The sequence below is a fragment of the Polypterus senegalus genome, chromosome 4, assembly GCF_016835505.1.
Source record: "Polypterus senegalus isolate Bchr_013 chromosome 4, ASM1683550v1, whole genome shotgun sequence".
Taxonomy (NCBI): domain Eukaryota; kingdom Metazoa; phylum Chordata; class Cladistia; order Polypteriformes; family Polypteridae; genus Polypterus; species Polypterus senegalus.
Genome location: NC_053157.1, coordinates 1,003,251 through 1,018,508, shown reverse-complemented (window position 1 = coordinate 1,018,508; position 15,258 = coordinate 1,003,251). Strand labels below are relative to the sequence as shown.

The window sequence follows — 15,258 nt, the reverse complement described above, 5'->3', positions numbered from 1 at the left end:
TTGATTGATTGATTGATTGATTGATTGATTGCCTTTATTTTCTAAGGCACCGTCAGAATGTTTTGGTGACCTGAGCAGATCGATGCCACTGATGCCTTCACTTTCTCTTTATTTTCAGATATTCTATGATGGACTGGCTGCCTGTTGGCTCGTTTTGTGGCTCATTATTGTCTGGCGGTTAATTAAGGAGAAAAAAAAGAAACAATTACAAATTAAGGGGTCCGAGTTAATGACAATTATGGCAAAAGAGTTCATTAGCAGCAACAATGGGTCACTGATTGAGAAAAGAGTGAGAATGAAAAGCCACAGGAGCACACGAGGTCCAGAGTTGAAAAGCCCCCCACACCCGCCCCCTCACCCCCCAAAATGACGCTGTATTTGCCAGTTACCGCTGTGTAAGATGGCATCAGCAAAGGCTTTGCGTGGTCTTTGGTGAAAGGAGCTGCCACTTCTGCTCCATTTCAAGGCCTTCATGGATGCTTTTAGGGTCCTAAGAAGACTACTGAAGCCCCTTCTAAAACCTGGGGGTCTACCAGCAGTGCAGCTGTTAGTTCTTTGTGTGGTCTTAAGGGGGGAGGGTCCAGCTGCAGGACAGCCAATTGGATTGCAGGTTTTTGTCACATGGTCAGATAGCTCCTTCTCTTAAGCTGGCATCGTCACTGACATATACAGTAATAGAAAGCGACAACCCCCTCAATGGCGTGGGGCTCCGGTGGTCCGCAGCTCAGAGTCTTGTGGATCTCAAACTGACTGAGTGACTGTATGAAGCCCCCTTACAATGGAGGCCTACGTGTTTGGTGTCCCTGACTGTCCTGCTGTAAGATGTTCACCAACACCTGTTTAGTCCCAAGGACACAGGTGACATATGGAGGACCACAGTGGAGACATGAGCTTCCTCTGTAATTCATTCTTTAGCCTCCTTCTCCGTCACAGCAAAGGCTTTGTTTTCAGAAAGCCTCAATGCCACTTTAGGATGGAGGGCCGCCTCTAAGAGTGCCCATTAGCTGCTTAAGAAACTTAACAGAAGCCTAAATGACAAAGCTATGGGACCACGAGGTGCCCATTGCCGACATATTGCTAGAAGCCTTTACAGAGTCTTTGACTGGTCTGATAAGAGTTCGGAAGCGCCAATGCCACCCTACAATGGTGGGCTACCAACAAGGTGTCCGTTATTCATGTCCTGCTGTGTTCAAAGCTCTTAGCAAACGCTTAGCTTAGCCTTAATGAGGCTTATGAAGCATCAGGAACATCACTGGAGAACACGAGTTGCCCACATGGCACATCTACTGCTGCATGGCATGGCCTTCCCAGATGCTTTGCTTAGCCTGAAGCACCAGCGACCCTCCATAAAGGCTTCTCATTTGCACTACACAGCAGTGAGGGGCCAGCAGGCGGACCACTGGCAATCCATCCTTAATGCCCCACTCTCTTGACCCCTCCCCTGGCTGGCCATATGATCCAAACCCACGAGACATCCCTTTGGCACACAACTAACTGCCAACCCTTAACCTCCGTGTCATGGGTCACCTCCTTGGTCTGTTTGAGGGGCTCCCTATTGAAACGCAATTCACCTGTCGATCCTTCCATCTTAATGACCCCAAGTGCACGCCCTGCTTCTTTTGATCACTGCCCTTTTTGATGCCCTTTTTGATGCCAGGTTACCCCGCCGTCCCAACTCATCTTTGTAATGATTGCCTTGTGAGGTTCATGGTGTGTTTGCTGTTAATGACGCCATCTTAGCGCTGCTTCATACTGTCCTGGACCCCAATGTATTTATATAGCGCCTTTCACAGAGACAGACCGCAGTAGGCTTCACGGTGCTTTACGTTAAACTCACGTCAGTTTTTGATAATCCTGAATCGAATATCATTTTCTCTCATAGCCTTTCAGCCCCCTGTAGCCTTCTCTTGGCTGCTCCTGTAACACCGACGGGGCTCACTAAGAGGGTCGGGAAGTCGTCTGACTGCTGGCGCGGGCCGTTAGCTACGTCTGCACGTTTACTGAGCGGCGTTACGTCATTAACGTGCCTAACGTGCCTAACGCGCCCAACTGCGACTGTGTGAGAGAGAAATGAAACGGGATTGGCAAACGGAGCGCAGCTTAAACTTTAAGTTCTCATTCTTGGCTATGTCATTGTTTTTCTCAATTGTTATGTGAACTGCTTTGAACTTTTACTAAATCTTTTAAAAGGAAGACATTTGTCTGTTGAATTATTTGATCGCGCGTCACGCTGGCGCTTCAGTCCTCCTACGGAGCAAACTAAAAGCTGCCGAACTTCGGTTAAATTTGATAAACGCAACTGCATTTGTCGTCAGATAAAGTACTAGGGTGTTGTACCGTGGTCGCCATTATGAATGACCGATTTCTTGGCTAACAGATTACAATATGCAAGCTTTCGAGGCAACTCGGGCCCCTTCTTCAGGCGAGATGGAATCGCCAGATAAATAAAAACTCGACTTGCGCTACAACAGCAGCGAGGGGCCAGCAGCCCGTCCTTAATGCCCCCCGCCCCTTGGCTGCCCATTAGTTCAAACCCACGAGACGTCGTAAGACGCTGCCAGCCTGCCCTCGCCGTTGGCACACAACTACCCCCCTCGTGTCACGGCTCACCTTCCTTGGTCTGTTTGGGGGGCTCAGCTGTTGATCTTGGACAGCTTTGACGGTCCCAGTCACTGTGGACCCCAAGTGCACGCCTTTGTGACGCCCTTTTTGATGCCAGGTCACCCTGCCGTCCCCGCTCATTTTGGTAATTCTCGGTATTATTGTTGTAAACGTGTTTGCTGTTAATGACGCCATGTTAGCGCTGTTTCATTTATTCCTGGACCCTTATATAGCGCCTTTCACAGAGACAACCCGCTTCACATTGCATCTTTCATTTCGTTTTCATGTTTGATTTTCCATCGCCATCATTGCGTCTCCTCTCTTTATGCCAATGAAGCACATTTTGTCCTCGCGTTTTCCGCCACGTGTGTCACAGCAGCTCACCTTAATGTCCCACACATCTCAGATGGACGCCATTAATGGAAAAAGGAAGAGTCACGGGGACTTGTCCAGCCAAGGATTTTGTTTCATTAGAAGATTTGAAATGTATAAAAAAGGGTGGTGGTGGGGGTACACAGATCTGCCAACCAAGGGGGGTTAAACACCCGCAGTGCAGGATGGCAGCACCAGCCAGGAGACTCCAAGTGGGCTAATTCCGCGGATGTCGGAGTTTTCAGAGCCTTTGCGTGGCCCTCAGGGTCCCCCAGTTTGCTTTATCTCTCTGATTGGAGTTCCACCCGTGGCCAGCTGAGCTCCTTGGACACCTTTAAGTGTGTCGGTGGTCCACCATTCACTCTGTATATCAGAACAAACTCTAGAGAAACTCTCTGTAGACCTCCATGATAGAAGTGTGCTGAGCCGCAGATCACAGCATTCGGGGGTCCCCAGGAGCACAGCGGCCTCAAGAATTTTAAACTGGACTCTTCGTGTTGTCGGCCGTCAAGCTAAACTAAGTATCTGAAACGAGAAGCTCCTTGTCCAGGGAGGTGGCTAACAACCCAATGGTCAGGCTGACAGAGCTTCAGAAGTCCTCGCTGGCAGTAGGGCGGCCATCACTGCAGCTCTTCTTGACCAAAAGGCACCTGAAGGACGCTGAGAACACCACAGAAGAGATGCTCTGGCCTGATGAGGTCAAACCAAACTCTTTAATGCTCTCTGTGTCTGGCGAAGACCTGGCACTGCTCCTCGTCTGCCCAATGCCATCCCTACGGTGCAGCACGGAGGTGGCGAGGAGGTGGCTGACTGAGCAAAGATGAATGAGAAGCTGAGCTGCTGCTCACACTGGAGTGACGTGTCACCTTTCTGCACGATGACGACTACAACGTGTGGCACAGAGAGTGCTGGAGTGGCACGGGGACAGGTCTCTGAGCGTGCGTGGGTGGTCCTGGCTTCAACAGCATAGAAACTCAACCCTGCGGACCCCCTGTGGCACAATAAGTGATTAGAATAACTCGGCTCATTTAGTCAGCAGGTCCTTTCTTTTTTTACATCATAAGATGTTTCTGTTTGTTTCCTGTAGCTTTACATTCTTAACTCCATCCATCTGTTATCCAACCCGCTATATCCTAACTACAAGGTCACGGGGTCTGCTGGTGCCAATCCCAGCCAACACAGAGCACAGGGCAGGAAACAAACCCACCGCAGGGCACACACACACACACACCGGGGACAATTCAGGATCTCCAATCCACCTGACCTGCACGTCTTTGGACTGTCGGAGCAAAGCCACGCAGACACGGGGAGGACATGCAGACTCCACGCTGGAAGGACCCGAGAAGTGAACCCAGACGGGTCTCCTAACTGCGAGGCAGCAGCGCTACCCACTGCGCCACTGTGCTGCCCCATGCTTAACTCTTTTTTTGATATTTTTGGATTATTTCCCCTTATTTTGTGTATCCTGCTCACCCCTTTGTACCCTAATCGTGACATTTAGAAGGCAGCAGAGCAGACACTCTTGGGGGACAAAATGAAATGATGAAAGGCAGCAACTGCGTCAGAGCCACTGATGAGTCAATAAAGGGAAATACAGAATGGAAATGAAGATGAACATAAATTCAAAAATATATAGTATATAGTAACTGCTTACTAACATTTATTAACATGTATTAACTTCGGTAATTTCTTTATTGACCCTAAAAATGCAGCAATTGGCTTAGGGAACCCTAATTGCTCCACTGACAGACTGAGGAGACCCCACACTATGCGACTCTTCAATTCCACCCGGGGGAGTAAATGCTAACATTAATTTAATTTTAATTTTTTTCATTTTTATTACTATTTAATTTAATATTGTTTTTTGTATCAGTATACTGCTGCTGGATTATATGAATTTCCCCTTGGGATTAATAAAGTATCTATCTATCTATCTATCTATCTATCTATCTATCTATCTATCTATCTATCTATTATATAGTGCCTTTCATTATCTATCTATCTATCTATCTATCTATCTATCTATCTATCTATCTATCTATCATATAGCGCCTTTCACTCTATCTATCTATCTATCTATCTATCTATCTATCTATCTATCTATCTATCTATTATATAGTGCCTTTCACTCTATCTATCTATCTATCTATCTATCTATCTATCTATCTATCTATCTATCTATCTATGTATCTGTTATATAGTGCCTTTCACTCTATCTATCTATCTATCTATCTATCTATCTATCTATCTATCTATCTATCATCTAATTAGGCTAGCAGTCCAAAAAAACAAACGCAGATGTTGCTTTGAACAAAAACCAGCAGCCCCCCAGGGGGTCCCCAGGGCCGAGTTTGGGAGTCGCTGCCATTTAGAACACGTGTGGAGAGATCTGAAGGTGGCAGACTGAGGACCCGACCCCCCAATCTAATGGAGCCTGAGGGGGTAAGCTGCCCAACTCCAGGTGTGCAAAACCTGTAGAGACTCAGCCAGAACACCAGAAGTGTGGCTGCCAAAGGAGTGACACGTTTCACTTTTGTAACTCTAATAAGGCACGGTGGCACAGTGGGTAGCGCTGTCGCCTCGCAGTAAGGAGACCCGTCTGGGTTCGCTTCCCGGGTCCTCCCTGCGTGGAGTTTGCATGTTCTCCCCGTTTCCTCCAACAGTAAAAAGACATGCAGGTGAGGTGCTTGGTGTGTGTACCCTGCGGTGGGCTGGTGCCATGCCCAGGGTTTGTTTTCTGTCTTGTGCCCTGGGATTGGCTCCAGCAGACCCCTGTGACCCTGTAGTTAGGATATGGTGGGTTGGATGATGGATGGATTTCTAATAAATTTGCATGCCTTTCTGAAAGCTTGTGTTTACTTTAACATTATGAATTATTGAGTGTGGATCGATGGGCAAACCTGCCACTCTTATCTTTTTAAAATGGAGCCTGGCAGTTTCCTGTATGGAGTCTGCATGAGCTTTTCGTGTCTGTGGAGATTTCCTCCCACACACATGCAGGTCAGGAGGGTTGGCAATGCTAAATTGGCCCTAGGGTGTGATGGGTTGGCACCACGTCCTGGGATTGTCCCTGCTTTGAGTCCTATGGTCCAGCACCCCTCGTGACCCTGGTTGGGACTGAGAGGGCTAGAAAATGACAGGACTTATTTATTGATGATATTGCAAAATGGTGAGACCTGGAGAAACAAAGCCAGGCTGAGCACACAGAGGGAGGTCAGGCCTGTGACCAGAGACAGCATGTGACGATGACAATGACGTCCAGTTCAAGAAATACAGACAGACAGACAGACAGACAGGCAGACAGACAGGCAGGCAGGCAGACAGACAGACAGACAGGCAGGCAGGCAGGCAGACAGACAGGAAGACAGGAAGACAGACAGGCAGACAGACAGACAGGCAGACAGGAAGACAGACAGACAGACAGACAGACAAACAGACAGACAGACAGACAGACAGGAAGACAGACAGACAGGCAGGCAGGCAGACAGGAAGACAGACAGACAGGCAGGCAGGCAGACAGACAGGAAGACAGGAAGACAGACAGGCAGACAGACAGACAGGCAGACAGGAAGGAAGACAGACTGACAGACAGACAGGAAGACAGACAGACAGACAGGCAGGCAGACAGACAGACAGACACAGACAGACAGACTGACACGAAAGCACAAACACATCTCAAAGAAGTCCGATGCTCCTGTTTTGGAGGAGAACAAGTTTATTACGTTCACACGGCGCCCTTTTCATCGTTCCTGACGTTCACTTTGATGAAGTGTTTTCAAAGTCCCCACTTGCGGTCTCGGAGCTTTGTTCTTCTTCCTTTCCTTCGGAGACGTTCTCGGTCATGGAGGTCTCCGCCTCTTGGTCAGAATCGTGTCCCTGCGTGACAGTGTGACATTTTCAGTTACACAGTACATCTCGTCCCCATGCACTGCTGCTTTGACTCAATGGCATGCATGCACTCAAGTGTCCACTTTATTAGGCACCTGCAGAACGGCGGTGAGGGACAAAGTGACATCTCAGGCTAAACGGACACCGCCTAGGGGAGCAGAGGAACAACAGGATGAGGCTTGTAGGAGACTCTGTGCCAATGACGGTGACTTAAATACACTTGCCAGAGGACAAGTGCCACAGTCGACTGGCGTGTCGTCACTGAGCGTCTCTTCTGTTCTGTTCCTGACCTGCAGGGTTTCCCATCAGTTTTATTCTACTTTAAATTTTACTGTCATTGTCAGTTTCTGGATTTAGTTTCATTTAATTATGCAGATTTATGTGATGCCACTTTGGTCACCGTCACGTGACTGTGCTCGCCAGTCACATCATCAATAAATACGCTGAGCGTCACTCACTTCTGTGGGTTTCCTTCTACCCGAAGTGTTTTAGGTGACACATTAGGGTTCAGGCTTTCATTCTCGTGTAGCGGTGGCTCTGTTTGGTTCTGCCCGCCCTAAAGCGTTGTGACGGTTTTCGTGCCCCCTCAGGTCCTTATCCCACTTTACTTTCAGATCGTCTCCTGCCTTTGCACTTTTTGCTGCCACAAGAATCCTCAGGTGTTTGGACGTTCCCATGATGCCCTGAGGCTCACTGGCCAATCCCCTTGCCCAGGGTGGGCAGCTTCCAGGATCCCCTCAGCTGGGCCTCCTCACAACCCAGAAAGTTACGAGACCACCAAAAATATCAATAGGGGAGGACATGTTAAAATTCTGAAGGGGGGGGGTCGAGAAAAGATGCCAGTATGGCCGACTTACTAAGGCTCAGCCTAAGAACTGGTTTGGGTCAAAGTGGACTGGCAGGTGAACATCTGATGTTAAGTCACTGCCGGGGGGGCATTACCAGGCTGGGACGCCTATGTGATGGAAGGACCGGGAAGACAGTGGGCTCAGGAACATTTACTTCCCCGGGCCGTAAGAAGGCAGATCCTCTGGATGGCTGTGGCACCATGGAGTCCTGCAAGGCATGCTGGGAGTTGGAGTTCACTGCAGCCCTGTTTAGGTTCTGTGGAAGCCAGCAGGGGGAGCTGTGGGATGGCCAGAGCCCTTCATGGCAGGAATGCCACCCTACCCGGAGGTGCTGCTGGAAGAAGATCACCAGACACCTGGGGCACTGCTGGGTGCTTAAGAAAAGGAGCCAACGGAGTCGGAGTCGGGAGGCTGGATGGAGGAGTGGAGGCGGACTGGGAAAGAGAGACAGTGAAGGAAAAGAAAAGAAAGAAAAGAAAAGACGTGTGGCTTGTGTTGGCGTTGGTGCTTTGGAGCTGCGCTGCGCAGGTGGAAGACGGGTTTGGGGAGCAGTGCGCCCCCTGCAGGAACCCTAAAAATTAAAGGCCAAGCCCCCCACCACTAAGCCACAGCTTAACGGGAACTTTAATCATCCAACAGACGCCGTTCTGAACTAATTACTAACTAATGCAGCAATAAGTTCTGCTACAGCGACGTGGACTTCTGGCCATCGCTAATGTCACACGACATGCGTCCCCTCAGCCCGTTATCTGCACTGGTGTATTTAGTGCTTCTGCGATAATCAACAATACTCGGACACCGGAGAACATATTTTACTTATAACATTCGCTGAATCATTTAATTAAAAAAATGAATGAATTCCTTGGCCTCCCAAACCTCCAAATGATGTCCTGATGATTTTTATTGGCGTACCGCAAATAACTGAAAAAAAGCAGAACTTTATGTGGGGCTGCCCGCTGGACCAGGGCTGGGTGCTGCCCTCTAACTCTTTCTCCTTTTCCCCTGCGGCCCCACAGAGGAGCCAGCATCTTTCTTACTCTTCCTCAATTAGCACTTCCTCTTCCGTGTCTCCAGACCCCACCTCCTCGTGATGTCACTTCCTGTTACAAGACTACACGGGACAGTGTAGAACACTGAGTGGCTAGAACAGTCGCTAAATTAACAAATGGCAATTCAGATCTACAGGGCAAAATACCAGCAGACATTAGCAGGACAGACTTTATGAACTGGCGGCACGGTGGCGCAGTGGTAGCACTGCTGCCTCACAGTTAGGAGACCCGGGTTCCAGTTTGCATGTTCTCCCCGTGTCTGCGTGGATTTTCTCCCAAAGTCATGCAGGTTAGGTGGATTGGCGATTCTAAATTGGCTGTAGTGTGTGCTTGGTGTGTTTGTGTGTGTCCTGCGGTGGGTTGGCACCCTGCCCGGGATTGGTTCCTGCCTTGTGCCCTGTGTTGGTTGGGATTGGCTCTGGCAGACCCCTGTGACCCTGTGTTTGGATTCAGCGGGTTAGAAAATGGATGGATGGATGGACTTTATGAACTTCTTCAATGAGAAGATTAAAAAGATAAGATCAGAGTACAAACCGCATACTAGCTTAGCAGACCCTGCCGCTCACTGCATTCAGCACTTTAGTCATTTTAATCCTGTAACTGAGCAGGAAGTCTTAACTTTAATTTCTAAAATGGAGCCCACTACTTGGTGCCTGATCCAGTGCCAACTAAACTAATAAAAAGTGCCATGGATGTTCTTGCAGCGCCTCCTCTAAACATTATCAATAGTTCATTACCTGAAGCACTAAAGTGTCGGTCATTAAACCTTTACTTAAAACGTCAGACCTCGACACACATACTTAATAACTACAGGCCTGTTTCAAATGGACGCTTTCTCTCTAAAATACTAGAAAAGTAGTCGCCGATCAGCTTCAGTCCCACCTCGCGCATCACATGACATGACCTGACAAACTCCAGTCTGGTTTCCACACTGGTCATAGTACAGACACGGGTTATAAACGACATTCTGATATCCTCTGACGAAGGAAACTCCACTGTGATGATGTTGTTAGACTTCAGCGCAGCGTTTGACACCATTGACCGTTCGACTTTACTGCACAGGCTAGAAAACGATGTTGGGCTCACAGGCAGTGACGGTGCTCGCTTGCTTCAGTTCTTATTTGTCAAATCGACTTCAATACGTACAGAAATGTGCTGACGGGACTCCATCGGTACACACAGAAGTTCAATATGGCCCGCAGGGCTCAGGACTCGGACCTTTACTGTGTTCACTTGACAGGCGTCCACTGGGATCTCTCGTTAGGAAACATCACTCGTACGCAGATGACACCCAGTTCTACTTTTCTTTTAAATCAAATGAAGTTTCTCAGATGTTGTCTTTAATTAGTTGTGTTAGTGAATTAAAGGAGTGGATGGATGAGACCGACTTGTCTTTAAATACAGAGATGTTAATATTTTGAGGGAGTGACGCGGATCACAATAATATTCTGTCGTCATTTAACTCAGCTGGAGTCTCCATCAATTTTACTGAATCATCTCAGAGTTCTCTTTGACTCTAGCAGGTCATTTAAAGTGCGCATCACAAAGTTGTCCAAATCAGGTTGCTTCCATCTTAAAAATTCTGGGAAATGAAGGCGCTTTCTAAATAAACAGGATTCTGAGAAATTAATTCCTGCCTTTATTTCTAGTAGGATTGACGACTGCAATGTGGTATTCACTGGATGTTCAGGCTGTTCTTTATTCAGCCTCCAGTTAATCTGCAAGAATTATTACAAGAACAAGAAAATACGAACACATCACTGCAGTCCTCACGTCGTTACACTGGCGCCCAGTTAGGTTTAGGGCAGATTTTAACATATAAAGTCTTAAATGGCGGAGCTCCGGCTTACTGAACTTATCATGACTTACAAACCTGGGCGCACATTAAGATCTCAAGATGGCACTCAGCTTGTGACTCCAAGGATTAATAAAATAACAGTAGGAGGTCAAGCTTTTAGTTACAGGAGCCCCCTAAACTGTGCGGTGGTCTGCCTGCCACTATAAGAGATGCCCCTCCAGTCTCAGCTTTCAAAGACTCACGACTTCAGTTTAGGTCACCCTGACTAGAGCTGCTGATCATCTGCACAGACTGTCATTAGCACTAAAACATGAATTTGTTTCTGACCCTCCTCACCTGCTCTGTTTCTCTTCTCGGTACCCAAATGTGCCACTTGGTGCCACTGCCCACCTGCCTGCCAAAGTAAAGTCATCTCTGATGGAGGATCACATAAATCATTTGGTAGAGGAGTCCTGTCATCAGATTGGCTGGCCCAGCACTGACTCAGCTGTGGAATAGCCAATAGGGGGAGGCGGCGTGATGGCCGAGGTCTCCAGGACTCCGATGGTGTCCAGCTTGTCTCTGATTCCTTTTCTACAATCTGGCTGTGGTTCTACAACTGACTGAAGGATAGATGTTGTTTCTCATTTATGTTAACTAGTTTCTGTCTGCTTAGGATTCCAAGAATTAATAAAATAACAGGGGGAGGTCGAGCTTTTAGTTACAGGACCCCCTAAACTGTGGAGTGGTCTGCCTGCCACTATAAGAGCTTTCAAAGACTCACGACTTCAGTTTAGGTCACCCTGACTAGAGCTGCAGATTAACATTAGCACTAAAACATCAGTAACATGAGAGTTAGAGTTTGATACTAACCCTCACCTGCTCTGTTTCTCTTCTCGGTACTCAAATGTGGCACTCAGTGCCCACGGCCCACCTGCCAAGTTGTTATGTGCCAAAGGTAAAGTCATCCCTGATGGAGGATCGCAGGAATCGTGGGAATGAGGGGTCCTTTCATTGGACTAGCGCTGTTTCAGCTGTGGAATGGCCAAATGGGGGAGGCAGCTTGATGGCTGAGGTCTCCAGGACTCTGAACAAGTCCAAATCATATTATGGGATATCATCTACTGTTAAATTCTGCTCCGTACTTCTAAAATTTTAAATTTTTATACTGTATTTTATACTGTGTATTTTATTGTATTGACCCCCCCTTTTGTTTGATACCCACTGCACGCCCAACCTGCCTGGTAAGGGGTCTCTCTTTGAACTGCTTTTCCAGAGATTTCTTCCATTTTTTCCCTGCAGATTTTTTTTTGCAGTTTTTCTTGTCTTCATGGTGAGAGTCGAGGCTGGGGGGCTGTCAAGAGGCAGGGAGGGTCTGTTAAAGCCCATTGCGGCCCTCCTTGTGTGATAAATAAACTGTATTGTATTGTATTGCACACCCATCTATTACATCATTTCCTGTCCGTCACATCTCCACTTTGTAACGAGTCTCCACTTCTGTCTGTAAAGACCCTTCACTTATGGGTTGGTTATTATTTTATTTATTTTATTTTCCAGCGGCGTAGTCGACGCGATTTGCTCTACGATATCCAGAGTCTGGGACCTGAGCGCCAATCTTTACAAATATGGCGGGGCTGAAGCTGGAGCCGGGAGAGACGCGGACCCCGGCCTATAAGGTGGGCCTGCTCTCCGCACGGTCGTCATTACGAATCCGTGTCTCTACTTGTTAGCGTTCTTGTGCGAAGGACGCAAACGAAAAGAGAAAGTCGATCTCTCGTCAACCGCAGTCTAGAAACGTGGCTGAGACTCCAGAGGACGTCGGCGAAACAAGACGGAGCGCACGTGGGGCTCCGGACCTCCAGCGTCTTTGAAACCGGGGCCAGGGCCGCTGTGGTGGGTGGCACAGCAGGAAACGTAAAAGCCAGCAGAGAAGATGGGCTCTGGTTACCTTGGTTATGAAGTAACGGCCAGGCGGGTACACGTGGACAAACTTGTAAATGTAGAAGCCATTCTGGAAGACCTGGTTCTGGTAAAACATCTGCAAAATAAAAGCGAGCGTTAGAGCCGCCATACTGGGAGACGATGAACATTCACTGAGCTGCCTGAGGATCAAGATGGTGTGGGGGTCTCGGGTTGAACCTCGCAGACCACTGACTCTGAAGCATGTTATGGTGTCCATCAGGGTGAAAGAACAAGGGGGCAGACGCTGAGCGGGAAGGCAGCCGGCCGCTCTCAGCCTTGTGACGTTCTGGAAGGTTCTAAGAAAAGGGAAGGAGGATTTAGGCAAGCAGGCCATTAGAGCTTCTCGTGGGCTCGGTGACACTGAAGACGTGTTGTGAACGTGAGAGTCCCAAAGCACAAAATGCCCATCCGAGGGGGGAGGGAGCACCATGGCAACCTGGCTGGTCACACAGAGGGAGTCTTTACAAATAAAAAAGATGACGTCCAGTCAATCCGAATTCACAGAGGCGAAGACAAAATAAAAATGAAATAGAAAATCAAAGAAAACAACGACAGACGCCGCAGAACTCGCCGCCTCCACAAGCGCATTCAATGAACCACAAGGCACTGGGGGTCTGCCTCCGTCTTTATATGGCTGTGGGCGGTCCCTGGCTGTGATGGGCAGGTGACCCCGCCTCCTGGAGACCCACCCACTAGAATAAAGGAACGTCACAGAATACAACGACAGCTGAAAGGTGCCTTAAAAAAACGAACAAAAACGAGACCTTTGAACCCCAGCTGAAGCTCAAGAGGCAAAAGGTGGCAGCGATGAATAAAGCCAACGGTGTGCCCAGTTTTCACAAAGCATTAAGGAGGCAGTGCCAGCCACTGGGCCATCAACAGCCTAACGATTGCATGGAGTCGGCATGTCCTCCCTGTGCCTGTGTGGCTTTTCTTCTCCAAGGACAGGCAGGCTGGATGACTGGTGAGACTGAGTGTCTGTGTGTCTGTGTGTCCTGCTCCTGCCTTGAACCCAGGGCTGCGCAGACAGGCTGAAGCCTCCTACAGACCCCTGAAATGGCCCAGTGTGTGCATCAGACCACCGAGGAAGCTGTGGTACCACAAAGGCACGGCATTGACATTCAGCTACACAGAACGAGAAACGAAATGGAAAAAACAGCAAATACAGTTTAATACGAGAAAGGAGCGGCGGGCTTACCCCACTGTCTTCAATGCAGTCAGACGGAGAGTTGAAGTAAGGATGGTGAAACACCTAAGAGAGTAGAGACACAAAATAAAATAAAATACAGGAGCCTTCAAGATGGGCAGCAAAGGACAACAAAAACTGCCAGCAGACGTGGAGCTTTGGCATTGAGACCCACAGAAGGAACATTCAGAATACAAGAAGAGGAGAAAAAAAGGGAGACAGTGAAAGGTGGGCAAGCGAAACCTGGATGGCCATCACATAGAAAACAGCATCAACTGGGGGTCTGAGGGCCTCCTCGGTGTGCCTGCTTCGTCAAGACACCCTCAGGTGGGGACCGGTGGGTGGCACTAAGGTGGCTGGCATTGCAATTCTCAGCTCCAGGAACTTGGGTATTATAGTAGGGGATCTGAGTTGAAAGAAATGAATTATAGTCGCCAATGATAGACAGATAGATAAGAAAATGAGACAATGAGACAAATATGAAATACTGCAGAACAACAGTGAGATGAATGTTAAAGTCACGAAACAAAAGATAGATATGAAAAACACTAGACAATAGATAGATAGAGTGAAAGGCGCTATATAATGAAAAGATAGATAGATAGATAGATAGATAGATAGATAGATAGATAGATAGATAGATAGATAGATAGATAGATGAAAGGCGCTATATAATAGATAGATAGATAGATAGATAGATAGATAGATAGATAGATAGATAGATAGAGTGAAAGGCACTATATAATAGATAGATAGATAGATAGATAGATAGATAGATAGATAGATAGATAGATAGATAGATTGTAAGGCACTATATAATAATAGATAGATAGATAGATAGATAGATAGATAGATAGATAGATAGATAGATAGATAGATAGATAGATGAAAGGTGCTATATAATTGATAGATAGATAGATAGATAGATAGATAGATAGATAGATAGATAGAGTGAAAGGCACTATATAATAGATAGATAGATAGATAGATAGATAGATAGATAGATAGATGAAAGGTGCTATATAATAGATAGATAGATAGATAGATAGATAGATGAAAGGTGCTATATAATTGATAGATAGATAGATAGATAGATAGATAGATAGATAGATAGATAGATAGATAGATAGATAGATGAAAGGCGCTATATAATAGATCGATATAAAGATAGACACTTTACATTAAATATCATGGAAGTTTTCTTTAAACAAAATTTTTTTACAAATAAAGTTTCTGCCTTTTATCTCAAATTTAAAGCTGCCTTCATGAATGAAGCCAATGGATGTCTTCTATGGTTTTATTCCATACTTACTGACAAAGCACACGCTGTTGTAAGACACAAAGCAAACACCACGGCCCTCATCTTTGTACCCTGAAGCACAGAGACAGAAATAAAGAGTGTGAGGTGATGCCTACTGTTCCTGTCAGTCCCGCAGCTGTGGCTCGGCTCCTTTCCCAGATTTACCTTCCCTCCGATGGCAGACGTTATGCAGGTGGACAGCAGATGACCTCAAGCTAACTGGCCTGTGAGTTTTCTTTTCTGCTCACTTCATATGTGCAGCTCACTGAAGTCAG

General features: G+C 47.3%; 1 protein-coding gene across 1 annotated transcript; it reads right to left on the bottom strand.

The window, feature by feature from the left end:
• Nucleotides 1-6,665: 6,665 nt before the first annotated feature.
• Nucleotides 6,666-15,258, bottom strand: LOC120527057. The gene is made up of 5 exons (XM_039750090.1): nucleotides 15,149-15,258; nucleotides 14,996-15,055; nucleotides 13,696-13,749; nucleotides 12,484-12,573; nucleotides 6,666-6,849 (listed from the first exon to the last, which is right to left on the bottom strand). Exons 2-5 carry the CDS (start codon nucleotides 15,044-15,046, stop codon nucleotides 6,730-6,732), a joined length of 315 nt encoding a protein of 104 aa, XP_039606024.1. The 5' UTR covers nucleotides 15,047-15,055; nucleotides 15,149-15,258; the 3' UTR covers nucleotides 6,666-6,729.

Bases quoted from the DNA above. Each gene is read 5' to 3' on its own strand.
- LOC120527057 (XM_039750090.1), bottom strand. From the start codon at position 15,046: ATGAGGGCCGTGGTGTTTGCTTTGTGTCTTACAACAGCGTGTGCTTTG. The intron at 12,574-13,695 runs GTAAGCCCGCCG...TTTATTTTGCAG, and splicing joins ACTGCATTGAAGACAGTGGG to ATGTTTTACCAGAACCAGGT. The intron at 6,850-12,483 runs GTAACCAGAGCC...ACTGTCACGCAG, and splicing joins GCCGTTACTTCATAACCAAG to GGACACGATTCTGACCAAGA.